This window comes from Chelmon rostratus, chromosome 5 (assembly GCF_017976325.1).
Source record: "Chelmon rostratus isolate fCheRos1 chromosome 5, fCheRos1.pri, whole genome shotgun sequence".
NCBI classification, from domain to species: Eukaryota; Metazoa; Chordata; class Actinopteri; order Chaetodontiformes; family Chaetodontidae; genus Chelmon; species Chelmon rostratus.
This window is the reverse complement of record NC_055662.1, coordinates 14,148,879-14,176,514: the sequence shown is the minus strand read 5'-3', so window position 1 is coordinate 14,176,514 and position 27,636 is coordinate 14,148,879. Positions and strand designations below refer to the sequence as shown.

Below are 27,636 nucleotides of genomic sequence, written 5' to 3'. Positions count from 1 at the left end.
ATCTCCTCTGAGAACTTCTGATTTGGCACGACATGAGCATACTTATCTGTACATGGCAGCGGTTGAGAGGGTTAACAGGCAGCATTGGAGACAGGCTCATGAAATTTCTCTGCCATTGTTGTTGTTGTCTGCTGCCAACCTCATTCCACATCCTGACATACTGCTCCTCCACCCTGAAGCAGCACAGGGGTAGCCATCATGCACACCTTCACATGTGGTTGAAAACAAGTATATCTAAGCTTTTAGTCATTGACAACTTCCTGTGGATATTTGCATAAAAGCTGACAAGCTGTTATTAGTATGTCATTTTTGTCATTTTTTTAATATTTGGGTCGTGTCTCATTCTTACCCTCAGGCACTGTATGTCTGCACTTCATACCAAAATGCCTTTTTTTAAACGTTTTTGTTGCTATGTTCATCCAAATCAGTAAAATCAGTTTTCCTCATGTGAAGAACATCACATTTTCATTAGTTTATTTTAGTATCTCGGTGCTGTTTAGTTTTACATCACCTTGAGAAGACAGTGGATTGTCCGACCAGGACTAACAAACAGAGGCCACATCATGAAGACAGCTGCACTGCCCACAAATTAATAGTTCGACACTGTGGAAACACGCTTATTTGCTTTCAGGTAGAGTCAGATAAGAAGACTGATAAAATAGTCAGATAAGAAGACTGATAAAATATATGAAGCAACGGCTAGGAGAGTTAGCTTAGCTTAGCATAAAGACTGTAAACAGATCCTTGCAGCCTTGCTCTGTTCAAAAACGAAATATGCCCACCAGCCACCCAGCCAGGACATAGTCTGGCACAAAATCCCCCTTAAAACCACAGTTTGTTGTCTTTACGCTTCAGTTTTAGTATGTATTACACAAACAATGTATAACGTGTTAAGTAATGAATTTTAGAGGTGGTAAGCAGATTTTTTTTACCTCTGGACGAGCCAGGCTGGCTGTCTCACCTTGTTTTCAGACCAAATGCTAAGCCAAGCTAAGCAGCTTTTGGACATGAGAGTTGTATCGATCTTCTCATCTTACTCTCTGATAATCATATTTCCCAAAATGTCCAACTGTTCTCTTAAGTGCAGCTTTTCTACCTACTGTACGCGTTAAATATTTGTATTTATTTCTCACAACTCTCAGAATTCTGGGTGAGTCTTGTGTGTGTGTGTGTGTGTGTGTGTGTGTGTGCGTGTGTGTGTGTGTGTGTGTTGACACTGTGGGCGTTGAACAAACAAACTAAGCAGATTGCCCTCAGTGCCCTCACTTCTGTCTGACCTTTGCACTTGGTTCTGCCCCCTCAGTTCAGACGCTCCAGACGCTCTTTGATTGGTGTTTGGGGGTCCACCAGCCCCCCCATTTTCTGCCTGGATCTTTTTGTTTGGACCTCTGGGCACTTCTCTGAAAAACAAATGGTCAGCGACACGCTCGTGATTTCTCTTGGATTTCCTTCTGTTGGCTTGTAGAAATAACACAGTGCCTTTATGCTGCTACGCTTCTGACTCCATTTCGTCCTGCTGAGTGTTTGACTACACAGAGATGAAACGTGATGGACTCCGCTGTCTGAGTGTTTTTTTTAAAAATTACTGTTTTTGAGTGTACATCTTGCAACGTTCAAGGATGAATTTTAGTAAAAAGATTAGCGAAGTTAACACATACAGTAACCCTGATTATCCAGCCCAGTTTGTATCAGTTGTCTGTCGTCCACTCTGAAGTAATCAGGACCAAACTGCTCTTTATTTCTCCGGCTTTGCTGAACACATGCACGTGAAATACACTGTTCATGGCTGCTGCTGATTCAGTCTAATTGTTTGAAGCATGGTGCCATTAACCAGATGTTTTTGATGCTACAGTATTCTTCACTGTTCTTTCCTTTCTGCTGTCAAGCTTTGTTCTTATTGCTGTTACATTTCTGCTGCAACCCCATCTCACCTATAGGAAGACATATACACCCAAAAACGCAGCACACCAGTAGTTATTTGGCAGAAAATAACAAATCTCAAAAAAAAAAATCGCAAAACAACCATTTTAAAGCTGCCCTAACCTACAAAGCTTTTAAAACTTAATTATCTAGAGGTTCATTCTTAAAGGGGCAGTTCACCCTATTTTTTTCCCTCTTACCTACAATGCTTATCCATCTAGGTTGTTTTTATGTGACTTGCTTAGTTCTGGAGATATAGCACGGCAGGTAAGATTTTGGGGTGAACTGCCCCTTTAAAACCTAAATATTTTAAATTGTGTGCCTAAACCAAATCTGATTTGGCTGCTGCCCACAACCCTTGTGGCCTCTATAATTTTGCATGACAGAAAGGGTAAAGACTGCCTTATAAAAGATAAAATGGACAAACATTTCATGGTTGATCTTTCCTCTTTACTGCTAAAAAGAGAGCAGTCCTCATGCTAATCTGCCTGAGACCTACCCAGGTACCTGTCTTATTTCACTGTGAGCTCCTAAAACTTAAATATAGATATTAAAATCTGAAAAAGCTCAGTTTGTGTCAGACAGCCATGCAAGTATTACCTCCACTTTAGGTTTCTAAAAATGTCTCCTTGCAGGAAACAGGCTTGATACTGTGTTGGATTGGAAGTAAAACTTTTTTTAAAGCTAATTGCCATGGAGAAGCATATTGGAAAAATTCAGTCAGTTCTTTTAAAAATGTCTCCACAATATGAATAGTTGGTCACACTTTATATCATGGTACACATATTCACCATTGACTTTGCTTATGAGCATCCATATTAGTTGCATATTTGCTCTTTGTCAATCATCAGAAAGCACTTATTAATGCCTAATTCTGGGGGTTATTGTTATTAAGGGTTAGGGCTATTACTAATTAATATTAATGTACAACAACTTCCTGACTTACTATTAATAAGCAATAATTAGAAGGTTATTGAGGAAAAATTAGTTAATGGTCTAGTGCTTGTAGAATTTGGTCGGGGCATTACTAAGTGCTTTATAAAGATAAAGAGCTAATATTCTACTAATTTGCATGCTAATAAGTTGCTAGTTAATTGTGAATATGTGTATCTTAATATAAAGTGTTTCCATTTTGTTCAGCTGTGACAGACAGATCTCTATTTGAGTTGAAGAAACTACTGACAATAACTGCTCTGGTGTGAAAAGCAAAGGGGCATTTTGCGTGGAAGCCACCTCTTTGGAGAAAAAGTCGAATTGGTTTGATACAGCAGAGAGCCCGTGAAAGATATTACGCTGTCATGACTGATATTTTTGTAATTTATTTGACAGCCACACACACTGACTCTGTACATTCTGACGGAGCGCTCATGATATTGGTTTATTTTTTCACAGTGTTTGCCTTATTCTGTGCTTTCTTTCCAAATCTGAAACATTTCTGTGTTTGCTGCAGTCAGCTACGCTTTCAAATGGAAATGACGATTCATTCACCTTGCTGCCATCGACTACTCAGCTGTGTTTTCTGCTCCCGAATGAGTCATAAAATCTGTACCCTGTATACTAGATAGCTACTGTGCAAACTTCATCCCCATTAACAAAAGAACGATATAAAGTACTCTCTGGTCATACTTGCTCTAATGTCAAGAGTGAAGCCTCAATGTTGCTGTTCTCATCTGATTGCTACAAGTTAGCTGGCTAACATGACCTGACTCAGAGATGATGTTGCGTCCAATAATGATGTGTAGAACTGAACTTGTGAAGGTATTATGAATTTACTGTAAACATGTAATAATTCAAGCTTACAGTGGACAACTTACTGTTGCTAGTTGAGCTTCTTTCCCCCTCTTCAATACAAAATGCCTTTGCTCTCTTTTTTCTAGTCTGTGGTTGATTTTATTAAATTATTGTGTGGACTATTTTGTCTGAGAGTCATTCACTGTCCCAGCTAATGGTCTGCAAGGCTCTGCTGGCTTTTCATTATTTAGTATATTTGTTCTAAGCAGATAATGCAACTAGTTAAAATGAAAATACTCACGTAAACCAGACTGTATCCGACAAAGTGACAGCTCTTGGACAGATTTGCTGCTGCATGTCACAACAGCAAGTTCTGCAACGATGATTTTGCGTCAAGATGTTGAAGCAACATGCAAGTATATCTGCAGCACTGTGGGACAGACGGCTTGTGCACCAACTACTACTACAACTTTTGATTCCTCTCTACTCGCCCAGCTGAAGAAAATCACCTCGTTTTACCTCCACGTGTGTTACAAGGTGCATCAAGAGGAATTTTCTGTGTCTTTGAAGAGTATCCGTTGATTGTTTATAGTAGAAATGAAAAAAAAGTGGGATTTCTGATGGTCTTATAGTCAGTGACAGCAGATTCCTTCCCTCCTACAAAAGGTAGTCAACGTTCATGGCAGAGCACTTGACTTGTCCACACGTTTCTGTGGCTGACAAGGGTGTTAATATTCTAATAGCATCTTGACTACAGTGGCTGCAGCCTGCTGAAAGCCACAGCAGACATTCATTTTGCATTATAAGGTTATTCCATTGAGCTCTGGCTCTCTGCCCTTCACAGAAACTTAGACACTGTCTTGTGGCAAAACAGGCCTCTAGTTTGTCTTTTGATTTGTTTGCTTTTCAGCTCTGGACTTGGCGCTAAATCTGCTGAAACACCCCTCTGTATAGCTGCCCTAACCTACATTTGAACTCCTAAACCTGCCTCTGAATCCTCTCTCCGCCAAAGCGGAAAGTGCATACTGTGCTGAAAAAACTGGCCAAAAAAGGTATCCACATAATTCCAGTGACTTGACTGGCAGACCATTTGTCATTTTTTTAATCGCATTGTCTGCATTCACCTCGAATCCAGCAAGGAGTACCAGCAGTGGATGATATGGACAACGGTAATGTCACAGTTATTATCGTCTGTGTCCTCTTTTAAGTATAACGTGACAAACTTTTTAGCCAAAAAAGCTTCAGATTTTGACTCATAGTGTGTGGCAGGCATAGTCCAACATCCACATTAAGTGAGCTGGAGAACAAGGGTGTTTTAGTCAGGCGTTTTAGCACAAGCCGACAGGTCAGCGCCAGTCTCTGACTAACCTCCCATTGTGAACGTGCTGTGTTCACGCAGAGCACAGCGCTGGACTGGTGAAGTGGATTAAGTGATCTAAGTGAGGGCTGTGGAGGAGGATGCTCCACCATTACAGTGAATGATACTCCTGTTACAGCTCTCCAACCGCCACTTCAAACAGCCAAAAGTGGGAGAGAAGGAGGAAAGGTGGGGATGCAATGTGGGAATGAGCCACCCTACTTCAACATTTTATATTAAGAGCACTTGCAGCTTGCAAATTGTCCACTTTCCTGACAGACACAGAAGCTGGATTAAACAAACAGGCCACACAATAGCAAGATGGCTTTGGCTTGCATGGGTTGCATCACGCTGCTGGTAGCTTTGGCTCATAAAGCTGCAATAATTAGCATTAATCTACTTCCTAATGAGTCTTGACACTTGGATGTTAAACGTATGTTCATGGCTACCGCTGTCACATTTGTTGTCCTTGCAAAAGGACTCCCAGTCTGCTGGTATGATGTTTGCAAAGTGCCACTTTACAGAACCATTACAATACTCTACTAACTTCAGAGCACCGTCAGAATCGCTCTTGATTAATTCACTTTTAGAGCACTGACAGCGCACTTTGGAGTCTCCTGAAGGGGATTATAGATGCAACAGAGTGAACATTTACTGCCGATCAAAACAAAGTGTGTGAAGCTCACTACAAAAGCGGTGAACAAGAGTGTACAGCCGTGCTAACAGCTCTGCGAGGCTGCACTCAGGCGCAGCGGCGCTTTGAGATGAATGCTGATTTCAGCATGTTAACGTGTCGGCAACGACAGTGCTAGCACGCTGATACTCAGCAGATTCACCACCGCAGGTTAGCGTGTTAGCATGCTGGCATTTGAGAATTAGCATAACACAAATTTCCGCTGAGGCTGATGGGAACAGAGTCATCTTAAAACGCATTTTTACTTGTTAGCCTTTAACTGTGCTTAACTGAACCACCTCAGGAATTTCCCCTGAAGTCTCTGAAGGGCTGTGTTTTCATTATTCTCTCTGTGTGACCATGTGCCTTTATAATCATCATCAGCAGCATAATTGTTATCATTATTATTTAATACTGATGTTTCTTGTCTTGTTTTTGTTTTCCTCTGTGTGTGATGTAAAGCACTTCAACTATGTTGTGTGTAAATTGCCATGTCAATAAAGTTAAGTTGAAAAGTTATAGGATCACCGAATTCATCAAAATCTGTGTTGACGAAAACATTAATGTTTGAACCAAATTTCATACCAATCCATGCCATAGCTGTTGCAAGTTTCATTAAAACCACAAAAGTCAACCAAAGTCAGCAGGTTTCCTCTGGGAATCATGAATGTCTATGGGAAATTTCATTGCAATCCATCGGTTGTTGTTACAGACTCTGGCATCCCTCAAACCAGCCAGCATCACAACAAAACTTCACTTATAAATCTGCCAAACACCACAGAATAATGTCAAAGAGTCTGCAAATCAGCATCCAAACACCAAATACGATATCAGCTGACGTTAGTGAGATCAGTAAAAGAAATCAGAAATCATAACAGCTTTCAACAGAAAACCATATTACTACTGCTCCATCCCAAATGAATGCTCAGTTTTAACACCCAAATGAGTTTTGGTCCAAGGCTACACCAGCAGAGCATCTTTGCCCTCTATGGACAGATGAAACACCTCTATAAAAGTGCTTTTTCTTATGGCACAGCACCAGCCATGGTTGCTAGGAGATTTCTTTCTTTTTTCTTTTTTCTTTTTTTAACAAAACCTCAATACCTGAAAACAGGAATGGGAAGGTTGGTGAACAACATCATTCCTTTCCAGCCCCTATTGCGCATTGATCACAAAACCTCAGCTGAACTTAAAATCATCGGTCAAAGCGCGGGAGGCGGCGGCGGACGTGCTGCTGCGCACCTTTCATTCTCTTCAAAGATACATTCTGCACAAAAAGGGACAATTGGAAATGCCAGGATTTTTGTTTTTTCACTTAAATAATGAACATAGATGAATTTTCTAACACCTTACCACCAATAGTGACTGTCTTTTGTACCGCTTTAGTACTCATTAGCATTCGCTATGAACAACACATTGCAGGCAGCTTAATAACTCAAAAACCTCCTTATAATCCAGAATCAGAGACTCTCAGATAGTAATAATGTAATAGAAACCTAAGGCTAGTATGCACTAACAGGATTTTTCCGCAGAGACGAGCAGCAAATAAGCAATCAACTAACGAGCAAGGCAATAACTCAGCATGGCATTTTGCAGCACGGCATTAGAAGAGGAGCATTTCTGCCCACCTACTGGGATGCTAGAATGAGACATTTCTGTCAGTCCCTGCCCCCACCAAAAATATAAAAGAAATAAAAACGATGTTCCCACTGCTGCAAAAACGTGTCTTGTCACGTGAATAGAGATTTGTGCCTTTGGTATCTGGAGGGACAGGCTATGCTGTGTATTCAGGATGTGCTTCAGTGCGTCTTTAATGGGATTCTATCACAGCGAAAAGTCTAAGGCTCATAATGTTCTCTTTTGTGGCCTTGTGTTGCATTTGAACTCACACAAAATCTGTCCTTGTCATTTCTGACTTACTAATTTCTACCATTTTTCACCTCGCCGGTGCTATCACATCTGTGAAAGAGATTGTGTGAGGGTGCACGAGGGAGCAGGTCCATCGCTGTATCTGGGGGAGTAAATCTGATGAGATGAAAGATTTGTAAGGAGCTTTATAGTTTTGAGCGATTCAAAGGGACATTTCTCACAACAACTGATGCCGCTAACAATTTCTTGCCCTAGGGTGGACCGATGATTAATTCATGTCTCCGCCATATTAACAAGACTGGGCCCGTCAGTGGGCGGGATGGGGGCGCACTCTGTGGTGCTTTGATACCCTACATTCAAGGCTGTGTCACACATTAATGACGTCTTTGAGCTCAGGATCGAGCATCATTATCTCTTTTCAAAAAGGGAAGGGTGAGAGATTTCAGCTTAGCTTGTATAATGACAGGGAGAGAATCAGTCACTCTGTTTGTGTAAGTGTGTGTGTGTGAAAGAGAGTGAGTGAATTAATGTGTGTGTGTGAGATTGAGGAGCTAGGTGATATCTGAGCGTTGCCTTGCATGAGGGAAAGGATGGAAGAAGCTGCCTTTCTATGCACAGTTCAGCTAAAGCAGGTAGCACTGAGTAAAGTTCAGAAGCACCCACAGTACAACTAAAAGATTTTATATTGCACCTCAGTAAAGTTGGGTGATCGATGAAACAGAGATTTCCTCACTTTTGCATCCTACATCCTACATTTTCCATGATGTAAGTGGGCACATTTCATTAGACCCTTCCCACCAGTATTGTAACAAAAGCTTGAGCTGCTAAAAAAAAAAAAAAAAATACATTGCAAAGCCAAGCCTTGATCACTGACGGCATCTTCAAGTTTATTTTCTCAGACTTTAGAAGCCGCAAAAAGCCCACGATGCCCATGATGAGTAAACTCACCTGCATGTGTAAAATTGGTGGAGTGCCCCTTTAACTGGAGTTCATCTCAAGCCTGGGTATTGTTTACTTTTTTTTCCCCGCAAATTAGTGCCAATACAATACTGTAGCTGGGTTTTGGAACAGATACTGAAACATTATAAACATTATTTTGCTGATACTTTACTAAGAAGTACAAACATAACACAGTAAAACATGCGCCTAAATAAAATACTCTGAAACTATCCAAATTTTGGTTGCAACTGGAACGATCTGAAAATTAGTAAACAATATATATATATAAGACTGGACCATACTACAATATAAACAGAAAATACAGTCTGGCATAATGCTCTGAAGTGGGAGACTTCACTAAATTCCTGCTCTGACCCCACAAGTTTCCACAAATTTCATGGCCAAATGATCTTCCTTTCTTTTGCACCCAACCCTGGTGTGCTTTTCAACCACTTTCCTGCACTCTACTCCCAGTCATCAAAATATTTTATTTATTTATTATTATTATTTTTTTTTACTTTTAAGAGGCTTTTCATACCTCTACATCCATTCTGTCACTTCAGCGCTGCGGCAGTGAGAAGGGTTCAAGGGTCACGGCAAAGTAGAGAGAGCTGCATGAGTGAGAGGGTTTGAGTTCACAGGGAGAGTGGAGGATTGTACATTTCCTAAGAAAACAGGAGCAGCCATTTGAGTGGAGGTCATGGACATTTCTATGCATGCTGATAGAATAGGGTGGAAGCGTTGGAGGAGAACGGCCTCTCAAAACTAAATGAACTAAAAGCTCTTGGTTTGAATGCTCTTCAGTCTGTACTCTGCCAAATGTACTCTAGCTCGAATAAAGCACTCAGGTCAGAAGGGATGTTTTTTGAAGCTTTTAGGCTAACTCTGATTTCCACTTAAAACCAACTTTAGCTCCCATTTCTGAACGAGACAAAGCCTTTTCTCTGCATGTGTTTCAGAGTTACCGCAGCATGTGACAGTGAGATATTTTCTGCTACACCTTTCAGACAGACAGACAGATAGAATGGAAGAGGAGTCGTTCTGCCTTCAAATAAATAAAATATGCAGTCAATTGTCTTTTTTTTCCATATTCTAGATTTCCTTTGTGCAGATCAACAAAAAGCAGTGTCTTCAAAATGGATAGTTCCTCACATGCACACACATTATGCAGTGATTTCGGGAGCGTAATACTTGTAAAGTCCTCATGATGGCAGCCTGGATCTGACAACTGATCTCTCTTCTCTTGCTTGGCATCTTGGGATTTACAAATGAAATGCTTTAAGAACACCTTTAATTGATCAATGAAGTTAAGATTTTTTAAATGTGAGAAACCTCATTATGACATTTTTGCTGTGGAGCAATATTGATTTTTACATATTTTTGTACATGACAATAAAGTGGGGTCATTCTTGATCTTGGGAGTAGTTTATTGACAAAATAATCTTAACGCAAGGTCCGCTTACTAGTTTTTCTCTGAACTTAACTAAACAGCACATTATGGTCTTTGTTTATTGGATGCAGGTGAAAGCTCCATTGAATGCTTGTAAATAGGCCTTGAGTTAATATTATTTTGTTAAAGATTTTTATTATATTGATACAAATATATATATATATATATATGTTTCTTCAGTGTAATGTGCAATGTAATGTTTGAACAGATCTCTTATGTCTCAAAAAGAGAAAAATCAGAAATATCCTTTTGACCGTTGGACCTTCTATTTTTATTTCTATTTTTGTTTTATATACCTAGATTATCTGTACTTACTTTTGTCCTTGTGTTGCTGCAACAACTCAAACTCTCCCGTGGAGATCCATAATATCTTATCTTATCTTAAACAGCAGGTGGCGATGGAGCGTCACTCCTACTAACATTAGCCACAGAAGAAAATCACTGCTAGGTTAGCTTGCAAGCTAGCAAGTTGAACGTGTAGTTAGACGTGAGCATCAAAATGCTTCTACGGACGGCCAGACCGTGGTTGGTCCGTTGCAGGAGTCTACCTTTGGCTTGCACAAGGTCATACTACGCCGATAAAGTAGCTCGACTCGGCTCTCAGCCGGATGTACAGTCGTCCGAATATCAGGTAGGCTAGCCTGCTGCTATTCCTAGCTAGCCAATCTTAAACGTTACAGTCCCACTTGCTGCCAATGTCAACCTTTCAAATAGCAAGTCAGGGAAGGTGGCTCACCTGACAGGCCAGCATAAAATCACGCTAAAGTCAGCGAATGTTGCATTAAGACTGTGGTTTATTTAGTCACTAAACCACGAAAAGGCTAATTCTAGCCAGTTTGCTACAGCTACAAGAGGTCAAAACCTTGAGTTTTCATTGCGCTCAGCCAAGGTCTTAGCATCATCACACCAGCCTGACAGAACATATTTCTATTATTCGCCTTTCTTCCTGCCAGCAGGTTTCATTGTGTGCATCCTCGCCCCAACTTGTGCCTCTCAAGTAATCATCAAACATCATTTAATCATCATTACATAGAAGCCAAGGTTAAAGAAATGAGGGTTACTGTTTTTATTCATGTTTGAGGTTTTAATGCTTTACAATTAGATTGAAGAAGCTATTTATCTGAATCATAAGGTGCATCGGTGTAACTCCTGGTACATACAGTCCACATTTTGTAACCAACTGATGCAACACCAAAAAATGTCACTTGATGGCACCACTGACACATTATTGTTGTACAATGTTTCCACCTGGGAGGAACACTTAACATTAAAATACACCAACATAAACATGTCTATTAAGTGATTGTGTCCAACATTAAATCAGTGTTATTGCACCTGTGCTCTTGACCTATTTCATTTCCTCTCGACAAATGCAGTTTGATGAAAGGCTGTTGAGGGGGCAGTAAACGTCTTTATTGTAAATGGTTTAAGAGCTGACTTTCACAATTTAATTAGCTCCATAATCATAACTTGTCCTATTTTGTAATGGTGGAAAAAGACTTGACGCTCGCTTACTCAGACGATGACTGGGTGTTACAGTGAGCTAAGAGTTTCAGTTATTGTTAAAGTTACAATTAAAGACACTGGTTTTACATGCAATTTCTTTATAAGTCTGGTTGGTAAGTCGGTGGTCACCTTACTTTGTATTTGAAAGAACTGATTGTGCGGCATGTTTATTGTCAGGGCTGAGTGCTGCTCTGATTAAATCCTTAATTAATCATGCAGCTCTACCATTAACAATATAAATTATACTCACTTCACTATTTTGTTGATCAAAGCCTACGAGGCTCCTTTGTTTTATATATATATGTGTATATATGACTTTGACATTTTGTTTGGATTAAGTAACTCTGTCATCAGTTTCTTAATGTGGTGCTATTTTTACCACATCAGCAGAAATCACATACAGACAAACAAAAACAAATGTCTTGTTGTTGTTGTTGTTGTTTTTCAGGAGAATTATGAGCGAATGCAAGTTCTTGTTGATGAACTGAAAAAGCGGACAGAGAAGATTAAACTGGGTAGGTGTGAGCACATGACGGATTAAACACCACGCTGAAGTTAAATTTATCACTTTGTGTTTCAGATTGCAACATTGCAAATTTGTGTCCAAGTTCAGGCAGTCTGAGTGATGAGAATGCTGACAAAACACCCTTATTTACCCCTATCTGGTCTAGGGAAACTGCTCCAGGTCCACCTGTGAATATTAAGGTTTTAAGGGTCTGCTCTCACATGTAAATGTGCTACTTGAAAGAAAAAAAAGATAAAGTAGAGCACACATACTGGATTTTTATCGTAGTTTTAATGTGTAGAGCATAGGCGTGGGTTTGGAGCTACACTTTGACACATACTAATCATTTAAAAATCAGCACTGGACTATCCAAAGTGTTGCCAGATTGTTTGTGACGTGCTGTCTGTTTTTATGAATTAATCCAGGTGGAGGAGAAAAAGCCCGAAGACTTCATACTTCTCGTGGGAAACTCCTGCCTAGAGAGCGTATAGACAGACTGCTGGATCCAGGGTAGAATCATCTACTTCCATCTTTGATTTTGACTTGATCATGGCTGACTCATAACCAGCAGACCGCATGCATAAGATTTGTTGGGCTCTGGTTTGACTTCATTACACAAACCATTGTGCAGGTAGTTCTAATGTCAGATGCTGTCCACACTCCCCTGCAGACTGAGAGCAGGGACAGGAGAATAACATTGCTGTTGTCTTATTGTTAGCTGTAGAAAGAAATAATCCAAAAATAATCCACCATCAGGACACAAGTCAGGCTTTCATGCTCCGAACTTTGAACATCTCGTGTGTAAAAGTCATTTCTCCTCTACATTTTAGTATTAACTATTGGATGATCCTTTTTTAAAATTTGTTTTTCTTGCAGGACTCCTTTCTTGGAATTCTCTCAGTTTGCAGCATATGAGTTGTATGGAAAAGAGGAAGTCCCAGCAGGTGGCATACTTACTGGGATTGGCCGGGTTTCCGGGTAAGAACTGTTTCGTGGTCACCTGTTAGTCTGTCACAGTGTGAGGTCTTAGATACTTGAGACCATATATTTTGATTAGAGCAGATATTTTTACCTAAACCAAACTACAAATATAAATTACATGGCATGTTAATGACATCTTTTTGGTTTATAATTAGCTTTTTGTTAAATTTCCAATGAATTTCACTGTAATATTCCAGGTTGACTAATTCTAAAGTTTTTTTTAATTTCTGGTAGGGTGGAATGTGTTATTGTTGCAAATGATGCTACTGTCAAAGGGGGGACGTACTACCCTGTTACAGTGAAGAAACACCTTCGTGCACAAGAAATAGCGCAGCAGAACCACTTGCCGTGCATTTACTTGGGTGAGTCTTTCTGTATTTGTAAGGGTTTGGCAAAGCAAAACACTTCTACCTTCAAAAGGGGAAAATAATTTAAAGCAGGGGTTCTCAAACTTATTAAATGGTCTGCATCTGATAATTCAAGGTCAGAGGTGTGGAACAAAATGAAATTAATGTGTGACTGGGTCAGCATGGAACTGACGCAGACGAGGCTCAGACAGTTTGTCCATATTTATTTTTGACATATTCTGCCAGCCACATTCACACCAGAGAGAACGAGACAAATTCTGTGTCTGCAATTTAGGAGCTGATGGCAAATTTTCCACTGTAATGTTAATGTGTGAACTCAGCAGCAACAACACACAACACTGTCTCCCGTGTTCACATCACCATGACAACAATATCAGTGATAGGGGAATAAGCCACATTAAGACCACATTTATCGGGGGACAGGATCGCTGTGAATGATCTGCAGCTACACTGGATATTCAACGTCACTGACAGTTTATTCATCAATGGAAAATTGATTTTAGTCCAGACTGACCTGCCGTTTGGTCCAGATGTAGACCAAGGTCTGGACTTTGAGAAGCCCTGATTTATAGTCTCACCACCAGAATTAAACATATAACTGAGAGTCATGCTGGAAAAGAAGATAAATATTGTGAATCAGTAAGTCTATAAAGTCAGCATGCTAGAAGCTGTTATTTCACAGTGATTTATTAAATTCAGTAGCTTGGTCAGCCAGGTCTCCTCTGCAGTTGTTCCAAAGTCAAAGTGCCCTATGGGAAAAATCCTAATGGTTGTTTTTTTTGTTAGTGTAGACTTGAGATATCCCAGAAGGCCCTGAGTGAGGCTTTCAGGCTGCAGTTCATCATAAAAGTGGAGACTGGGTGTCTATAATATAGCCAGAGGCAAGACGTTAACAATAATCACTGAGTTCTATAAATATTCTCCTGTTCTTGACTCCTTTAGTGGATTCTGGGGGGGCCAATCTACCCAGACAAGCCGATGTCTTCCCAGACAGAGATCACTTTGGACGCATTTTCTACAACCAGGCCAGATTGTCTTCAGAGGGAGTAGCACAGGTGATGCGTATGTTTGGTTGATAACATTGTAATTCACATGTTGAACCCACCTAGAGCAGCTGAGACATGGCTTCAAAATTTTCTTTTACTGTTGTTTTATTTGACTTAACTTTGCGCTGGTTCATGGATCAGTTCTTAGAGGCAGAAAGGGTTGTCTGAAAAATTATACCAGAGAGAGCAGAGATGGTAATTTTAAATGAACTGCACTGCTACAGGTTATTCATCTTTTCATTGTCTGCTGGCAACTAAAATCCATCTTGCTATTGTCTGTTGAAGAAGAGACATCCTTGTGTTTAGAGGCAAAACAAAGACAAGTCAGATTGTGTGAGAGCTGATAAATGTGAAGGGTGCTGTAGAGAAGTCAGGGCTTGCACTCATATCTCTGCAGAGGACCCAGGGGTGATAAACACAGCTGAATATATTCATACACCTTCACCAAACTGAATACCCCTTAATTCACTCTAATATTGTCTCTCCTAATGATTGAAATTATATATTATTCATGGCTTTTTCCTTCTGTGGTCTTTTTTCTTAAGTTTTTCCCCTCTAGCCATTTGGTATTACCTACAGTTTTACCACCAGATCGCTGTATTACAAATTTACTGTCTAAGGTTCCAGTGCCCATTGCATTAACAGATCAAATCTTCATTGAAAAGGGCCCCTTGGGACAGGGCCATGATATAGCGTAAAGTCAATGCTGAATCTGTGTTCCTCCTGGGTGCGAAGCTACAACCTTTCTTGATGCCAAGTTTAGAGTAAATGGGTTTCATAATTTTTCCTGCGATAGTATTACAGATATCAGAGCATTTTGATGCTCATTGTTAATATTAAACTTAGGTCTGTTTCTTGACCCTTTCAGATTGCCGTTGTGATGGGCTCCTGCACTGCAGGAGGAGCGTATGTACCCGCCATGGCAGATGAGAGCATCATCGTGCGGAAGCAAGGAACCATCTTCCTGGGAGGACCTCCATTGGTTGGTCAGATTTTGTCTGTTAAATTGTATAAGAATAGGATGAAAGTTGGAGCATCAAGTGGGTTGGTGGTTCATATACCAGGCTGACATCATACATTAATATTTAACTAATTGTATGTAGCAGACTGTTGATATTGTGTTTGTTGTGTCTGTTTGTTTGAAAGTCTCTGTGGCTTTGTGTTCACAGGTCAAAGCTGCCACTGGAGAAGAGGTGTCTGCAGAGGACCTCGGTGGTGCTGATCTTCACTGCAAGTATGAAATAACAGTATTTCTCATTAAACTGCATGTGTGGGATTTTCATCTCATGTTTCTGCTTTTAGAGGACTAAAACAAACATAGGGATGTTGTCCATATGAATGTTGTTATATGAAGAGGTCCCTCAGAGTTAGATCAACATTCTTGGAAAAACATGACTCTTTGAGGTATGGTATATAACCTGTGATATAAAATGTAATAGAGTTATTTTCCTGTGTTGTCCATTTACAAGCTGGGTTTACACAGGAAGTAGATTGATCTCCTCTTCAAGCTGCGTAATGTCATAGACAATACTGTAGATGGAATTTGTTAAGGGCAGAACAATTAATCAACATATTATTGAAATCACAGTATGGCCCAGTGCAATATTCAAATCACAGGAGCTGCAGTTTTTTGCTAAAGGTGAAATGCGTCACAACGTAGCGTAATAAATGAAGCTCCGATGCCCCGGCCTACAAATCATATTTTCCAGACATAAGGGAACATGCTTGAGAAGGAGAATAATTATACACACCTCACCTGTGAGTGCAAGGCTGTTGGAAATCAGCGCTGATGGAAAAACATTTTAAGTTGCATTTTCATCATCTTAAAATGTTCGTGATGTGCGAAAGCCCGTTCCAGGGTCGAAACATTGTCCTTTTAAATACATTTGTGGTTTGGAGTCATTACAGTTTTAGTCATTTGTTTTTCACTTTACATATTTGCGTATTTTTATGACACAACAAAACAAAACCAAATATTTAAATAATGTAGTTTTTGGAGAAAATGAATTCATGATTAAGAAAAATATGGAAATATAATTGTATTTCATTGACATTGATGAAACACACGATCCCATCAGTATTATTGTTTTAATGTTATGTTATGATTTAAGCGCTGTAATAATTTCACAGCGATTTCTTTCTTATTTTACAGAAAATCTGGCGTGACAGATCACTACGCTTTAGACGATAACCACGCGCTCCATTTAGCCAGAAAGGCGGTGAGAAGCCTGAACTACAGGAAGAATATTGAGGTCAGTCCCCTGAAGGCCATCATTAACAATCACCTTTAACTGTCTACTAAGTGAAACTGTCTGTGCTTTATGATGACGTGGAGTGTATGATAAGAATTTCATAAAGGTAATATGTTTCAGGTCACCACAGAACCAACTGAAGCCCCTCTCTACCCTGCAGATGAACTCTATGGCATAGTTGGAGATAACTTGAAACGCAACTTTGATGTCAGAGAGGTATTTATATGAAATTATAAAACACTTGATGAGCTTCTACATGGAGCCACATAATGGTCAATTAAAGATCTTTCCTTAGCTCCACTCACACAGCCACTCAGATATAATTGTCATTAATTAAATCAATTTGTTGTGGTGTTACTGCCAGAAAACAAGATTTATAGAACGTAGGCGCACTTCTGATTTATACCTGAGATCAGAATAAACAGCTGTCAGGTCTCTTTCGGGAGCTCCGTCGATAATGGACGGCCGGCATCAATCACTTTGTTTTGCTCTCTCTGGCACAGCTTGCCAGATGTTCTGATTTAGTGTAAAGTCTGTGCCTTTGATTCTTGATGGAAACCCAGGAGCAAGAATTACTGCGAACTCAAGAGATGTCAGACTGTTTGTAGTGTTGAACAGTATTGGCAGTCCGTTTAGGACTCAAGATCAACGGGCTGCTCCCTCTTTACAGGAGGTGTTCAGCTGTAATAGGCTTTTCAACACATGTCACTGTTAAATCACTTGAGTGATTGATGCAATGTTTTAAGTGTCAGTCTGGTGATATTATATATTTTTCTTCCAATGAAAAGACCAAACCCAACAATGCATTGATCCTGTTTTGTAGCCAAGTCCTGATACCTTGCATGCTTTATTCCTCTGTCCCATGGAGATCCATTGTTGTCCAAAAACGAGTCAATGAGCTGCTCTGTTGGTGGTGTGTTCCTTCATTAGCACGAACGCCGGCTTTGCAGTTTATTTTGAATTGATTAAGCATACACAGTCCTGCTGCTATAAATACTCACTAATCGCTACCACTAATTCCATTGCTGACAAACCCAACAAAATACACTGTTTACACTTCTTTGGAAGTGTTTTGCTAAAAACTACAGTGCCTAACTGTTTTAAGAAATTCCTTTTTAAAGAAGAGACTAAGAAAGTTACACCTTCAGTAGGAGTGAATGGACCCGGGGCTTTGGTTTTGTTATTTACAAAAATCTAGAATATCACCGGCCTTGCTCTGTAGCACGTCAAATCATATTGTGAACTTGTTATACAAGTCTTGTCCATTTTCTGCATTACTGTCTTTTACAACTATCCCCTGTTGATTTGATTGAAGGTCATCGCCAGAATTGTAGATGGCAGCAAATTTGATGAGTTCAAGGCTTTCTACGGAGACACTCTTGTCACAGGTGTGTGAGATAACATTTTTTCTGTTCCTGAAACCCAGAGATTTCTGTGTTTTACCTCATGCAGTCTACCAACCTTACTTTCAATATGTACCTGTTCAGGATTTTCAAGAATATTTGGTTACCCTGTCGGAATCATTGGCAACAACGGAGTCCTGTTTTCAGAGTCTGCGAAAAAGGTAAATATTGTTTGTACCCAGCGAAGACTGAAACGGTGGGAGTGAGTGTTCTCTAAAGTCTGTTCACAGTATCTCCACAGGATTAATAGAAAACCTAAAAAATTCCCCTGCCTTCACAAAACGTTCAGACTCACGGTACAGCTGTGATGCAGTGATATTGAACAGACAGACGACACCTATGTAAAGTGTAAAAAGCTAAGCCCCACAATCACGTTGAATTTTCAAAGCAGTGAGCATTGTACTGGCAGTGTGTCTCTCAAGTCTCTCAAATGTCAAGGACTTTGACACAATATTGAAGCACAGTGCTCCCACAGAGATTTGCTGCTTACAACACTGACTACCAATATATCTCTCTGGAGGGAGCTTTAGTCTTCGTAGATGGTTTGTACTGACCTTTCACAGTCAAGGCGGCGAGTTTCTCTCACACAATAAGCTCTGAAATTGTACTTGTCTGGGCCATCTCATGAGTACTCTGATGAATTGCATTGTAATAGCATAGCATTTAGAAACCATGGTCAAGAGACAATCATAATTTTCATTCAATATAATTCACTTAATTTGCAAGCCAATCTGCTGTGAACAGAGCTGAACTTTACACAGGCTTAAGAAAGATGAGGAGCTGAATTTGTGATTATAGACTAATACGTTTTTCAAACACATTTTGAATTCGATTACAAGCTTGACCTGAAAGAAGAGGGTTTCTTTGATTCATTTGTTTCTGTGAGGTCTCAATATGACAGACAGAGCATTGGGTATCTCATCAGTGTAATTACTGTCGAGAGGGACTGACACAGTGCTTTAGACGGACACAGATGTGGAACAGACATGCTCAGAAAGCATATCCAAGAAAAATCAATACAGCACCTGCATTTAGAGATAGGTTTTTGAGACATGCTGTCATCACTTAAGAGATGCCCGGACTTCTATTATTCTAACAGTTATATTGTTAAAAGCTTTTCCCCAGGTGTCTGTGAAAGGGAACAGAAAAAGATTAGATTTCTGTTGTCGAGCGCACATTTGGGAGCAAACTGAGAGATCATTTTTCACCAGGTGACAGTTTCTAATAGGCAGCCGTCTTTCACACTGTCTCCAACTTCTGTTTACGCTTCGCAATGCAAGGCAGGATGCTTCGCTGAAAGAAAGCCAGCGGAGGTAACTGCCAAAATAAAGAAAACACCTGAGTAATTCAGCAATACAAAGTGTATGGAAATGAGGTTTTTCCACGCCGTTCGCAGTCTTTTCTGCTTGTTTTTTCCTCTGCAAGAGTGCCTGGCAGTGTTGTGCAGTGCATTTTTCCGGCGAGGCTGAAGGCCATTCAGCTCCTTCATATTCAAAGTAAACACAAAGCCAGCGTAAAGGCTGATGACCCTATTCCTAAGTTCCTAAATTCTGGCCTCGACTCAGATGAAGACAAAGGTGAGGCCGACTGCTCGCACACACGCTGAACAAATGGCTTGATGAACATGAAGCGGTCGGTCTTTGTTCAGTGTCCAGCTTCTCCAGTTTCCCGCTTTCCAAACTCCAGATGTGATCCAGGCAGTTCAGCACACACACCAGGGTGGGAAATGCACTTGTTGGTGCTAATTTCCCACCCTGATGTACACTTGTGTGCTTTGGTTATGTTCTGTATTACAGATTCATGCAGCCCTTGTCGGTGTTACATTTGCAGGTTTTATTTTTGTAAAAGGTGCAGTGAGTCAGCCTGGAGAAAGATTGCTCTGCTGTGTGAATGGGAAACAAACAAAGTGCTCGGACCGAGTCACGAAACTCTGTTACAGCCAGTCAGCAGCGGCTGCCGTTCGTGCTCGTGCACAGGACGAGGGGACGGGGAGGGGAGATCAGGGGTGTTTAATATCTCAAGGTGCCTGAAAAAATAAATCATTAGCATCGTTTTATTTTAAGATTGTATGTCTGTGTTTCTTTCTGTCGCAGTGAGAATACACCAGATTAACTGAATATTTGAATTTCTTTTCAGGGGACGCATTTCATTGAGTTATGCTGCCAACGAAACATTCCACTAATTTTTCTCCAAAACATAACAGGTCAGTGGGGATTATTGACATCTGAGATTCAGTTCTGCTCTGGTGGTTTCATTTTCTCTTTTTATTACTCCATCACCTCAATTCAGAGTGAGCACAATAATGAAGGGTATTTATTATTGTTATTATAGTACTTATATAACTGAACATATCATGTCAGTGTTGTAGCTTTTAATGGGAGCTTAGACACCCATTAAACCCTGTATTTAAATTAATCTTGTCCCTGCTTACTGCAGAGTGATAATATCACACTGATCAATTATTTTTAACACTACAGTAGAAGGTGTCCCTTGAGGTGACAACACACAGTCGACGCAGTTTTTATTTGCCGTCTCTCCTCTATGTCTCCATCTTAGGCTTCATGGTGGGCAGAGAGTACGAAGCAGGAGGGATTGCCAAGGATGGAGCCAAGATGGTGACTGCAGTAGCCTGTGCCAATGTACCCAAGATTACTGTTATCATTGGCGGCTCCTATGGTGCAGGAAACTATGGCATGTGCGGCAGAGCCTATAGGTATGATGAAGTTACTGAGTGGTCTGTGTTGAATGAAAACACTGCACCAGTAGCATAACAAGTGGAAGCCTGACCAAGACCTGTTAGATAAACCTGATCGTTAGCTGCGTCTGAGTTGTTAGTGCTTAATTGACGTAAGTGTGCAGAATATACGCTGCAGTGTGTGGAATAATTCAGGTGGAAGTCACGACAGAAAAAGGGGCTTTCAGAATTGGACCTTTTCAATGCAAACAACACATTTTATAATAAAAACTTCCATTTTAATTAGAATTTCCTGACATGGGCAGCCACTCTGCGTGAGTTCATTATTTTCTTAAGATAATGTCCCCCGACAGTGTGCTTCTGGAGGAATAAGACACAGAGAATTACAGAACGATTTAGCTTTGGACTCCTTTGGAACATTGTTGGACTCAAGATGGACAGTTTTTTAAAAAAGATTTAACTAGATCTATGTAGATAGATATGTTTAAACCTGTAGTCTTTAGCCCTAACCAACACTGCCTCAAATGACGTGGAGACTGTGCACAACTCTCTTTCTCACATATGCAGTAGAGCTCCTCTGGACCTGTGAACAGACGTTGATGTGTACAATCTGTCAACTCCCCCTTAAATATCTCCATCTGTGTTGCGTGCACTCTCATACCTTCTATTATAAACTAGTAAAATTAGCATAAATTGTGGGAATAGTCCAGACACGAGCCATCGTCAAATTGAATGGCTGAATTAAATTAAACCTTTCTCATCCATGTCTCATTCAGCTCTCTCTGCTTTTTTTTCTCTCCCTTAATTTAAATACATTTAGAAAAACTGGTGGCAAACATTCTCTTGTGCAGATGATTTCGCATTTTGCAAAATGCATGCTGCTTCTCACCTTCGATTGGACTTTTTGAATTATTTAGTATTACCCAAGTGGGACTTTTTCCCAACCTGAGCTTTCATAAATCATGTTTTGTAGTTGTCATCAGATTATTAGACTAGTACTAGAGAGTTAGATGTTCATTAATGCAGTTTTCTGGTTTTACCTGACTATTCTGCCGAAGCAAACACATGCAAATTGACACTTCCTTTTTTTCCTCCCACAGCCCTCGATTCCTGTACATGTGGCCAAATTCCCGGATCTCTGTAATGGGCGGTGAGCAGGCAGCAACTGTCCTGGCCACCATCACCAAGGATCAGAGGGCACGCGAGGGAAAGGAGGTAATGATTCACATTAATCATCCCGTCTGCACTTCACTGGAAAGACCTAAATTAGCTTTTGCGGATTTGCTGCCAAAATCATAAACATTATGAAAGACGCTTTTCTTTCAGCGGCGGTTTGATATGGCAGTTATACAAGGATAGAATTATATCAGTGTTAAGTGTTACGGTGATGTCTTGTGCTTTCATCAGTGCAGTCATCAAATGGCTGTAATTAAACTGTGTCAGGTATGCTGTTATGGGTGTATTAAGAGTGCATTAATAGTTTCAGAATGACACCTCAAATCAATGCCCTGGTGGCTGGCGTTTCACTCAGTATTTAATGATTACTTTTTGCTACCTCTCCGCTCTTTTTAATGCCATACTCTGTTTAACTGTCTTAGTTAATCTTTCAATAATTTTATTTTATTTGTTCTGCTTATATTCACAGTTGAAGTGAGATATAGCCAGCAGCACTATGCAGAAAAATGAAACAAAATTTACAAATCTTCATCATCTTATAGATAAGTCTTTCCCTGATTTCATCCGCCATTATATTATCAAGCTTAAAGTCGCAGTAAAACAGCAATTAGAGTCTCTTTATCTTCTGTAATGTGACAGTAGACTCAAATGTAAGCTTGGCTTAGCGAGTACAGCGGCAAAATACAGTGCTGTCGAGGACTGACGGCCTCCAGGCCTCCACCCACACCCCCCACACCCATGTTATAAGATCAGGAGACGATGGATGTGGGAGAAATTAATATATTAGACCTCAGTCTTGCTAGTTTTTGCCAACCTCCATCCAAACACACACCTCTGACCCATGATGTCAACCTTCGAGCTGCTGTGACCCACAAGCTACTCAGAAAGTGTGGCTTTATATGATGGGCGGGGTTAGCTTGTTGCCCCAGATTACGTTTGATTGGATAAATGCGTGATACACCTCAAGTTCAAGATGATCATCAGGAATTAGCAGGTTTTTGGTTTGAAAATACCCAGAGACTGATGTTTGCCGAATAACGAGAGATAACAGAATAACTGATGCAATGACACAGAATTAGAACTTCAAAAGTGTATTTTCTATTTCACTGTGTCTTTAACCCACGTACAGTGTACAGCTTATTCAGTCCTCCAAGCTGAAACTAATTCGTTTGATGCTGTCTGATACAACAGACCTGCAATGAATCAAAATGTCATGAAAGTTATAATGCTCAGTTTTTGTTGAAACTGTTTCAGAGAGGTGTTTATTCAACTTAATGGTTATTTTGGACGCTGTAGTTTGTGCCGTTGAAGGGTCATGTTTTATATTGAGAGGTGTTTCTAATATTTACAGTAGTTCACTCCATTTATGTGAATGAAGACTAAAAGCACTGAAAAGCTTTACAGCATTGACTCGATGTTTTCATTATTTTCATTCTCCTCACAGGGATTGCCAGAGTGTTGTCTAGCCAGGGAAACTAACTCCTTGACAAATGAAATGGCTGTGTGCTCTCAGCTTTGCTTTTCACCAGGGCTTTACCAAATAGTTCCGATCTTCATACATAACGTTGACTCTTCGATTTCTAAATCAACATTCAAATGCTGCAGCTTTTTTTCTCCTGCATGTCTATTCATTCTGTTTAAACCTGATATTTCTGCTCGGTTGCAGACAAAGATTAGCGTACTCTAATATTACTAGTGTTATACTATTTGCAGAATTAGATTTCTGTGGCTGTGTAGGATTATTTCTGACTCGCGTGATCAAATTTACAACAAATCCAGATGGCTTTAAAGTCCAAGAGTCAAAAAATGATTGAAAAAGGAAATAATTTCCAAAGTTCACAACATGTTTTTATCTAGCAAAATGTTCTGTCCATGTTTGTTGGCGTTCAGTCGTTCAAAACCAACATTTTCACTTTCAAAAAGCTGTCTGCTCTCTTGCTGAACACAAAGTAAGGCACGCAGCTGTATTAGCGGTGTGGTCTAGCGTCAAGAAGCCTGAGGGCACCATTATTATTTCATCATTATTTTATGCCTGTATTGTATTAGCCCGCTGCCTACATGTATTTATGCTGACGAAACTGACATGATATATTGATTAGAGAAATAAAAATTACTAACTTATTTAATCTGTTTAGTAACTTTATTAAAATTGAGGATTTTTTTATTTCGTTTTATTTTAGGATGATGACATCATAAAATTTGATGACAGACATTGGAAGCTTCATTTGAAAACCTCATTAGATGCTTTAAATGTTCAGACATTCGGTACAGCCCTGCTTTTCACTATGCTTTGTAGGATTCAGACAACGCTCATTAAAATGCCTTTGGTGCAGGCCCTTATTGCCTAAGACTGTGTTCAAGTGCACAAGACGGTAAACTTTTTCATTCCAGCAGTCATCTTTGGCAAACCCACAGCACTTCTTTAATTCAGCAATTTATTCGCAGTTCACAGCAGAGCAAGAGGCTGCCATGAAGGAACCAATAGTGCGGCGGTTTGAAGAGGAAGGCAGCCCATACTACTCCAGTGCTAGGTGAGGTTTGACACACCATACTGTATGTCTCAGACAGGTGTGGGATAAAGTGATGCACGGATTCAGTGTATGAGGTTTAATACTATTAATGAGAAAATCTTCTATGTGGAATAAAAACAGTGAACCACAACAAAGACCCCTCATGCATGAGAAGTGATGCTGTGATATGTTTCAAGTGGATTTCTTCTCCATTAGGTGTCCTGTTGTTCTGCTAGTATCAGCCATCTTTACTTTTCATTAAGCCCTGTGGGCTGTTTTATATTGTTTATGTGAGCAGAGCACATACCAGATGATGGAGTTCTGTCAAACAAAATACGCATCATATGGTGGAAAATTGTGTGTATATGTTGCAGTGCTGGGAGACGAGTCAAAAATTAAAATTTGGCTGATTTATTTTACGAAAGGCCTTCACTGAAGCTGAAAATGTATTTTACAGAAGTATCCTGGCTAACAAGGAGCATAAAACATAGAACACACACTTACAATGAGTTAGATCAAATATAAAGAGAATAATCAGGATACACAAAGCTTGTATGATCAAAAATGAATTTAAATGGGTAAAATGCTGAAATACACCAGATGTCTAACAAGAAAAATCCTGCTCGTTCCAGCTTTGATCCTCCTAATTACTCTGTGAATAAAAGCTATCAACACATTTATTGTAGAGGTGCTATAACTCTGATTCCAACTAAGTTGGGGCTCTTTGTAAAAAAAAATGAAAACAGAATGCAGTCATTTACAAATAAACTGTTCACCGACAGCAGTTGGACAAAGTGTTCCTGAGGATGCTCCTTTCATACTATACTATACTATATACTATATACTATCACCTGTAACCAATGAACTGGTTTACCTGAAGAATGATCCAAACAGGTGTTTTTGGAGCGTTTCACAACTTTTCCAGTCTTTTGTTGCTCCTGTCGCAACTTCTTTGAAATGTGGCATCAGATTCCGAATAAGCAGATACTGACAATCAATAAAGTTGATGACATTTTTTTTATATTATATTATTTAATTAGGTATATTGTCTTTGTCGTGTTTTCAGTTGAGTGCATGTCAGAAAGGGTTAGCAAATGATCACACTCTGGTTTATTTTGTTTTACACAACTTTTTTTGGAATTGAGGTTGTACAAGCGAGAAATGGAGCTGCTGATGTGTTTTGCAAAGGAGAAGGATCAAAACTGAACAGAATTTGTCTCTAATGACCACCAATCGATGCCCCGTTAAAGACACTGACTAATGATTAAAACGTCTCGCTGGCCATCCGTGCACTTGGATGTGGGTAAACTGTAAGAACAAGTAAAAGCAAGATCAAAGGATTTGTGATTTGTTTTTCAGAGGAGAGAGAAATAGAAAAGATATTTTTAACCTTTGATGATGATGGAAAACATGAGCTCAGAAGATGAGCGAGGGAGTTATTGAGATAACAGATCTGCACAAGTCAAGCACTACAAGAAGCATCAGATGAGTGAGGTGTAATGTACTATTTATTAACTCGATGAAATTTTATTTCTTTCTTCCACAGACTGTGGGACGACGGCATTATTGATCCTGCTGATACTCGTGTAGTGTTGGGACTGAGCCTCAGTGCGGCACTGAATGCACCAACGAAGAAGACGCGTTTTGGAGTGTTCAGGATGTAATGCTTCATTTAGCTTTTACAGGTGTGAAGACTTGAGACTGACCTGTCAGGAACTGGAGATGTACTGTACTTCAACTAGTCTTTGTAGAGTCACTTGTGAGGTGTCACCATATTAAGAGCAACAAACACAGGAAAAAAGATGTAAAAAAAAGGAAAAGAAATCACTAAAATAGAATCACACAGCTTTGGATCCATGTGATTGGATAGTGTGCTGTTGTTGTGGGACATTCCCACTAATACGTTGTGCCTTAACTGTTACTCCTCCAGTGTAAATGCAAACTGTGTACTTGGATTGGATTTTTTTAGTCAAATACTGTAAATGGTGAATTATAAAAATTTGAAAACATGCAAGTGCTGCCTTTTTATTCAGGACCATTGACTGCTGCTTAGTGATAAACAGTACCTGAGGAATACCAGAGGAAATTTAATCTTCATAAGGGGGCGCTGTTGAGCTATCAATGTCTGATTGGCCAAAGTCTAGAGGGATGCTAGAAGCACACTCAACATTTTTCAAGCTAAATGCCTTCTAGATGACACATAATAGTGTTCTGGCATTGACAGAGGAGCAATTTTGAGGAAATTCATAACAAAATAAAGTCTTTTGAAGATGTCCAATCTCAGGGCAATTATCTTTAAACGCAGAGTTACAGAAAAAAATGTCTTGTCCAGAGTCACTAGCGGGTTTATTATGCCTTCTGAGCAAGCTTTCTGTTTGTTTTTCATGTTTATAATTGTGCAAACATTGTGTGAGAGCATGCAGCAGTAGGATGTGGTCTTACAGCTCGCATGCTGCAGGCAGAGTGTGCTGTGTACCGAAGCCGAGCCACAGAGGAAGAGTGCTTAACTTCACCAGCTGGCCACTCTTTCTTTCCCTCCCTCTCTCGTTTCCATTTTGTCAGTTTATGTCTTTGAGTGAACATCTTGCACACAGTTGGTATGCTCACATATTGGTATAGATCATGCGAGTTCACTGTGGCAACAAGTTAGCTCGGAGTCCCTCCACAGGACTTTTGGAGGCCAAGGATTAGGTGCAGCCGTGGATTTGAATGTTTGAGTGTCTTCCTATGAGGCCAGCTGGTTAAAATGCTTTACTGGAAGCCCTTCATGCTCCTCTGTGTGTGACTGTGTGGCTGCTGCACTGAAGCTGTGGAAAGCCTCACCTTAGGGAGGGACAGAAATAACTCAGGCCGTGATGTATGTGTGTGTGTGCGTGTACACACCACCCACACTCACACATCCTCCACCACCTCCTACCATCAATTTTTTTTAAAAAACTGGTTTGCTGGTCATGCCTTCATCTTCTTCCACCAAATGTCACAGTGGGAGGCATAACCAAACAGCATGAACCAGTTTTAAAAGTTTCTTTTGAGAAAGCAAAACTTGCCAGAGATATTGAGATGTCACGAAAAATCGTTGTCTCGTTCATGTTTTCAGGAGGAAAGGCACCAGGAGAATGTCATTCCGGAGTGTTTATGATGTCTCTCTGTTGTCAAACCTTTCTTGCTCTTAATTGCAGTCATAATCGCTGACTGGGTGGCTTCCAGGTCTCCTTTGACAGAAAGGCGAGGTTGTCCTTTTGTCTGGCCAAGCTT

The 27,636-nt window shown here is 40.1% G+C and overlaps 1 protein-coding gene across 1 annotated transcript; it reads left to right on the top strand.

Annotated features, from left to right (window-relative positions):
* Positions 1-10,372: 10,372 nt before the first annotated feature.
* On the top strand, positions 10,373-26,421 carry mccc2 (methylcrotonyl-CoA carboxylase subunit 2). The gene is made up of 17 exons (XM_041937161.1): positions 10,373-10,570; positions 11,894-11,960; positions 12,376-12,460; positions 12,827-12,928; positions 13,166-13,293; positions 14,242-14,354; positions 15,214-15,327; positions 15,515-15,579; positions 16,498-16,597; positions 16,718-16,813; positions 17,913-17,985; positions 18,085-18,161; positions 20,137-20,203; positions 20,557-20,713; positions 21,796-21,910; positions 24,317-24,402; positions 25,928-26,421. The coding sequence occupies exons 1-17, from the start codon at positions 10,439-10,441 to the stop codon at positions 26,043-26,045; spliced, it is 1,695 nt and encodes a 564-aa protein (XP_041793095.1). The 5' UTR covers positions 10,373-10,438; the 3' UTR covers positions 26,046-26,421.
* Positions 26,422-27,636: the final 1,215 nt, after the last annotated feature.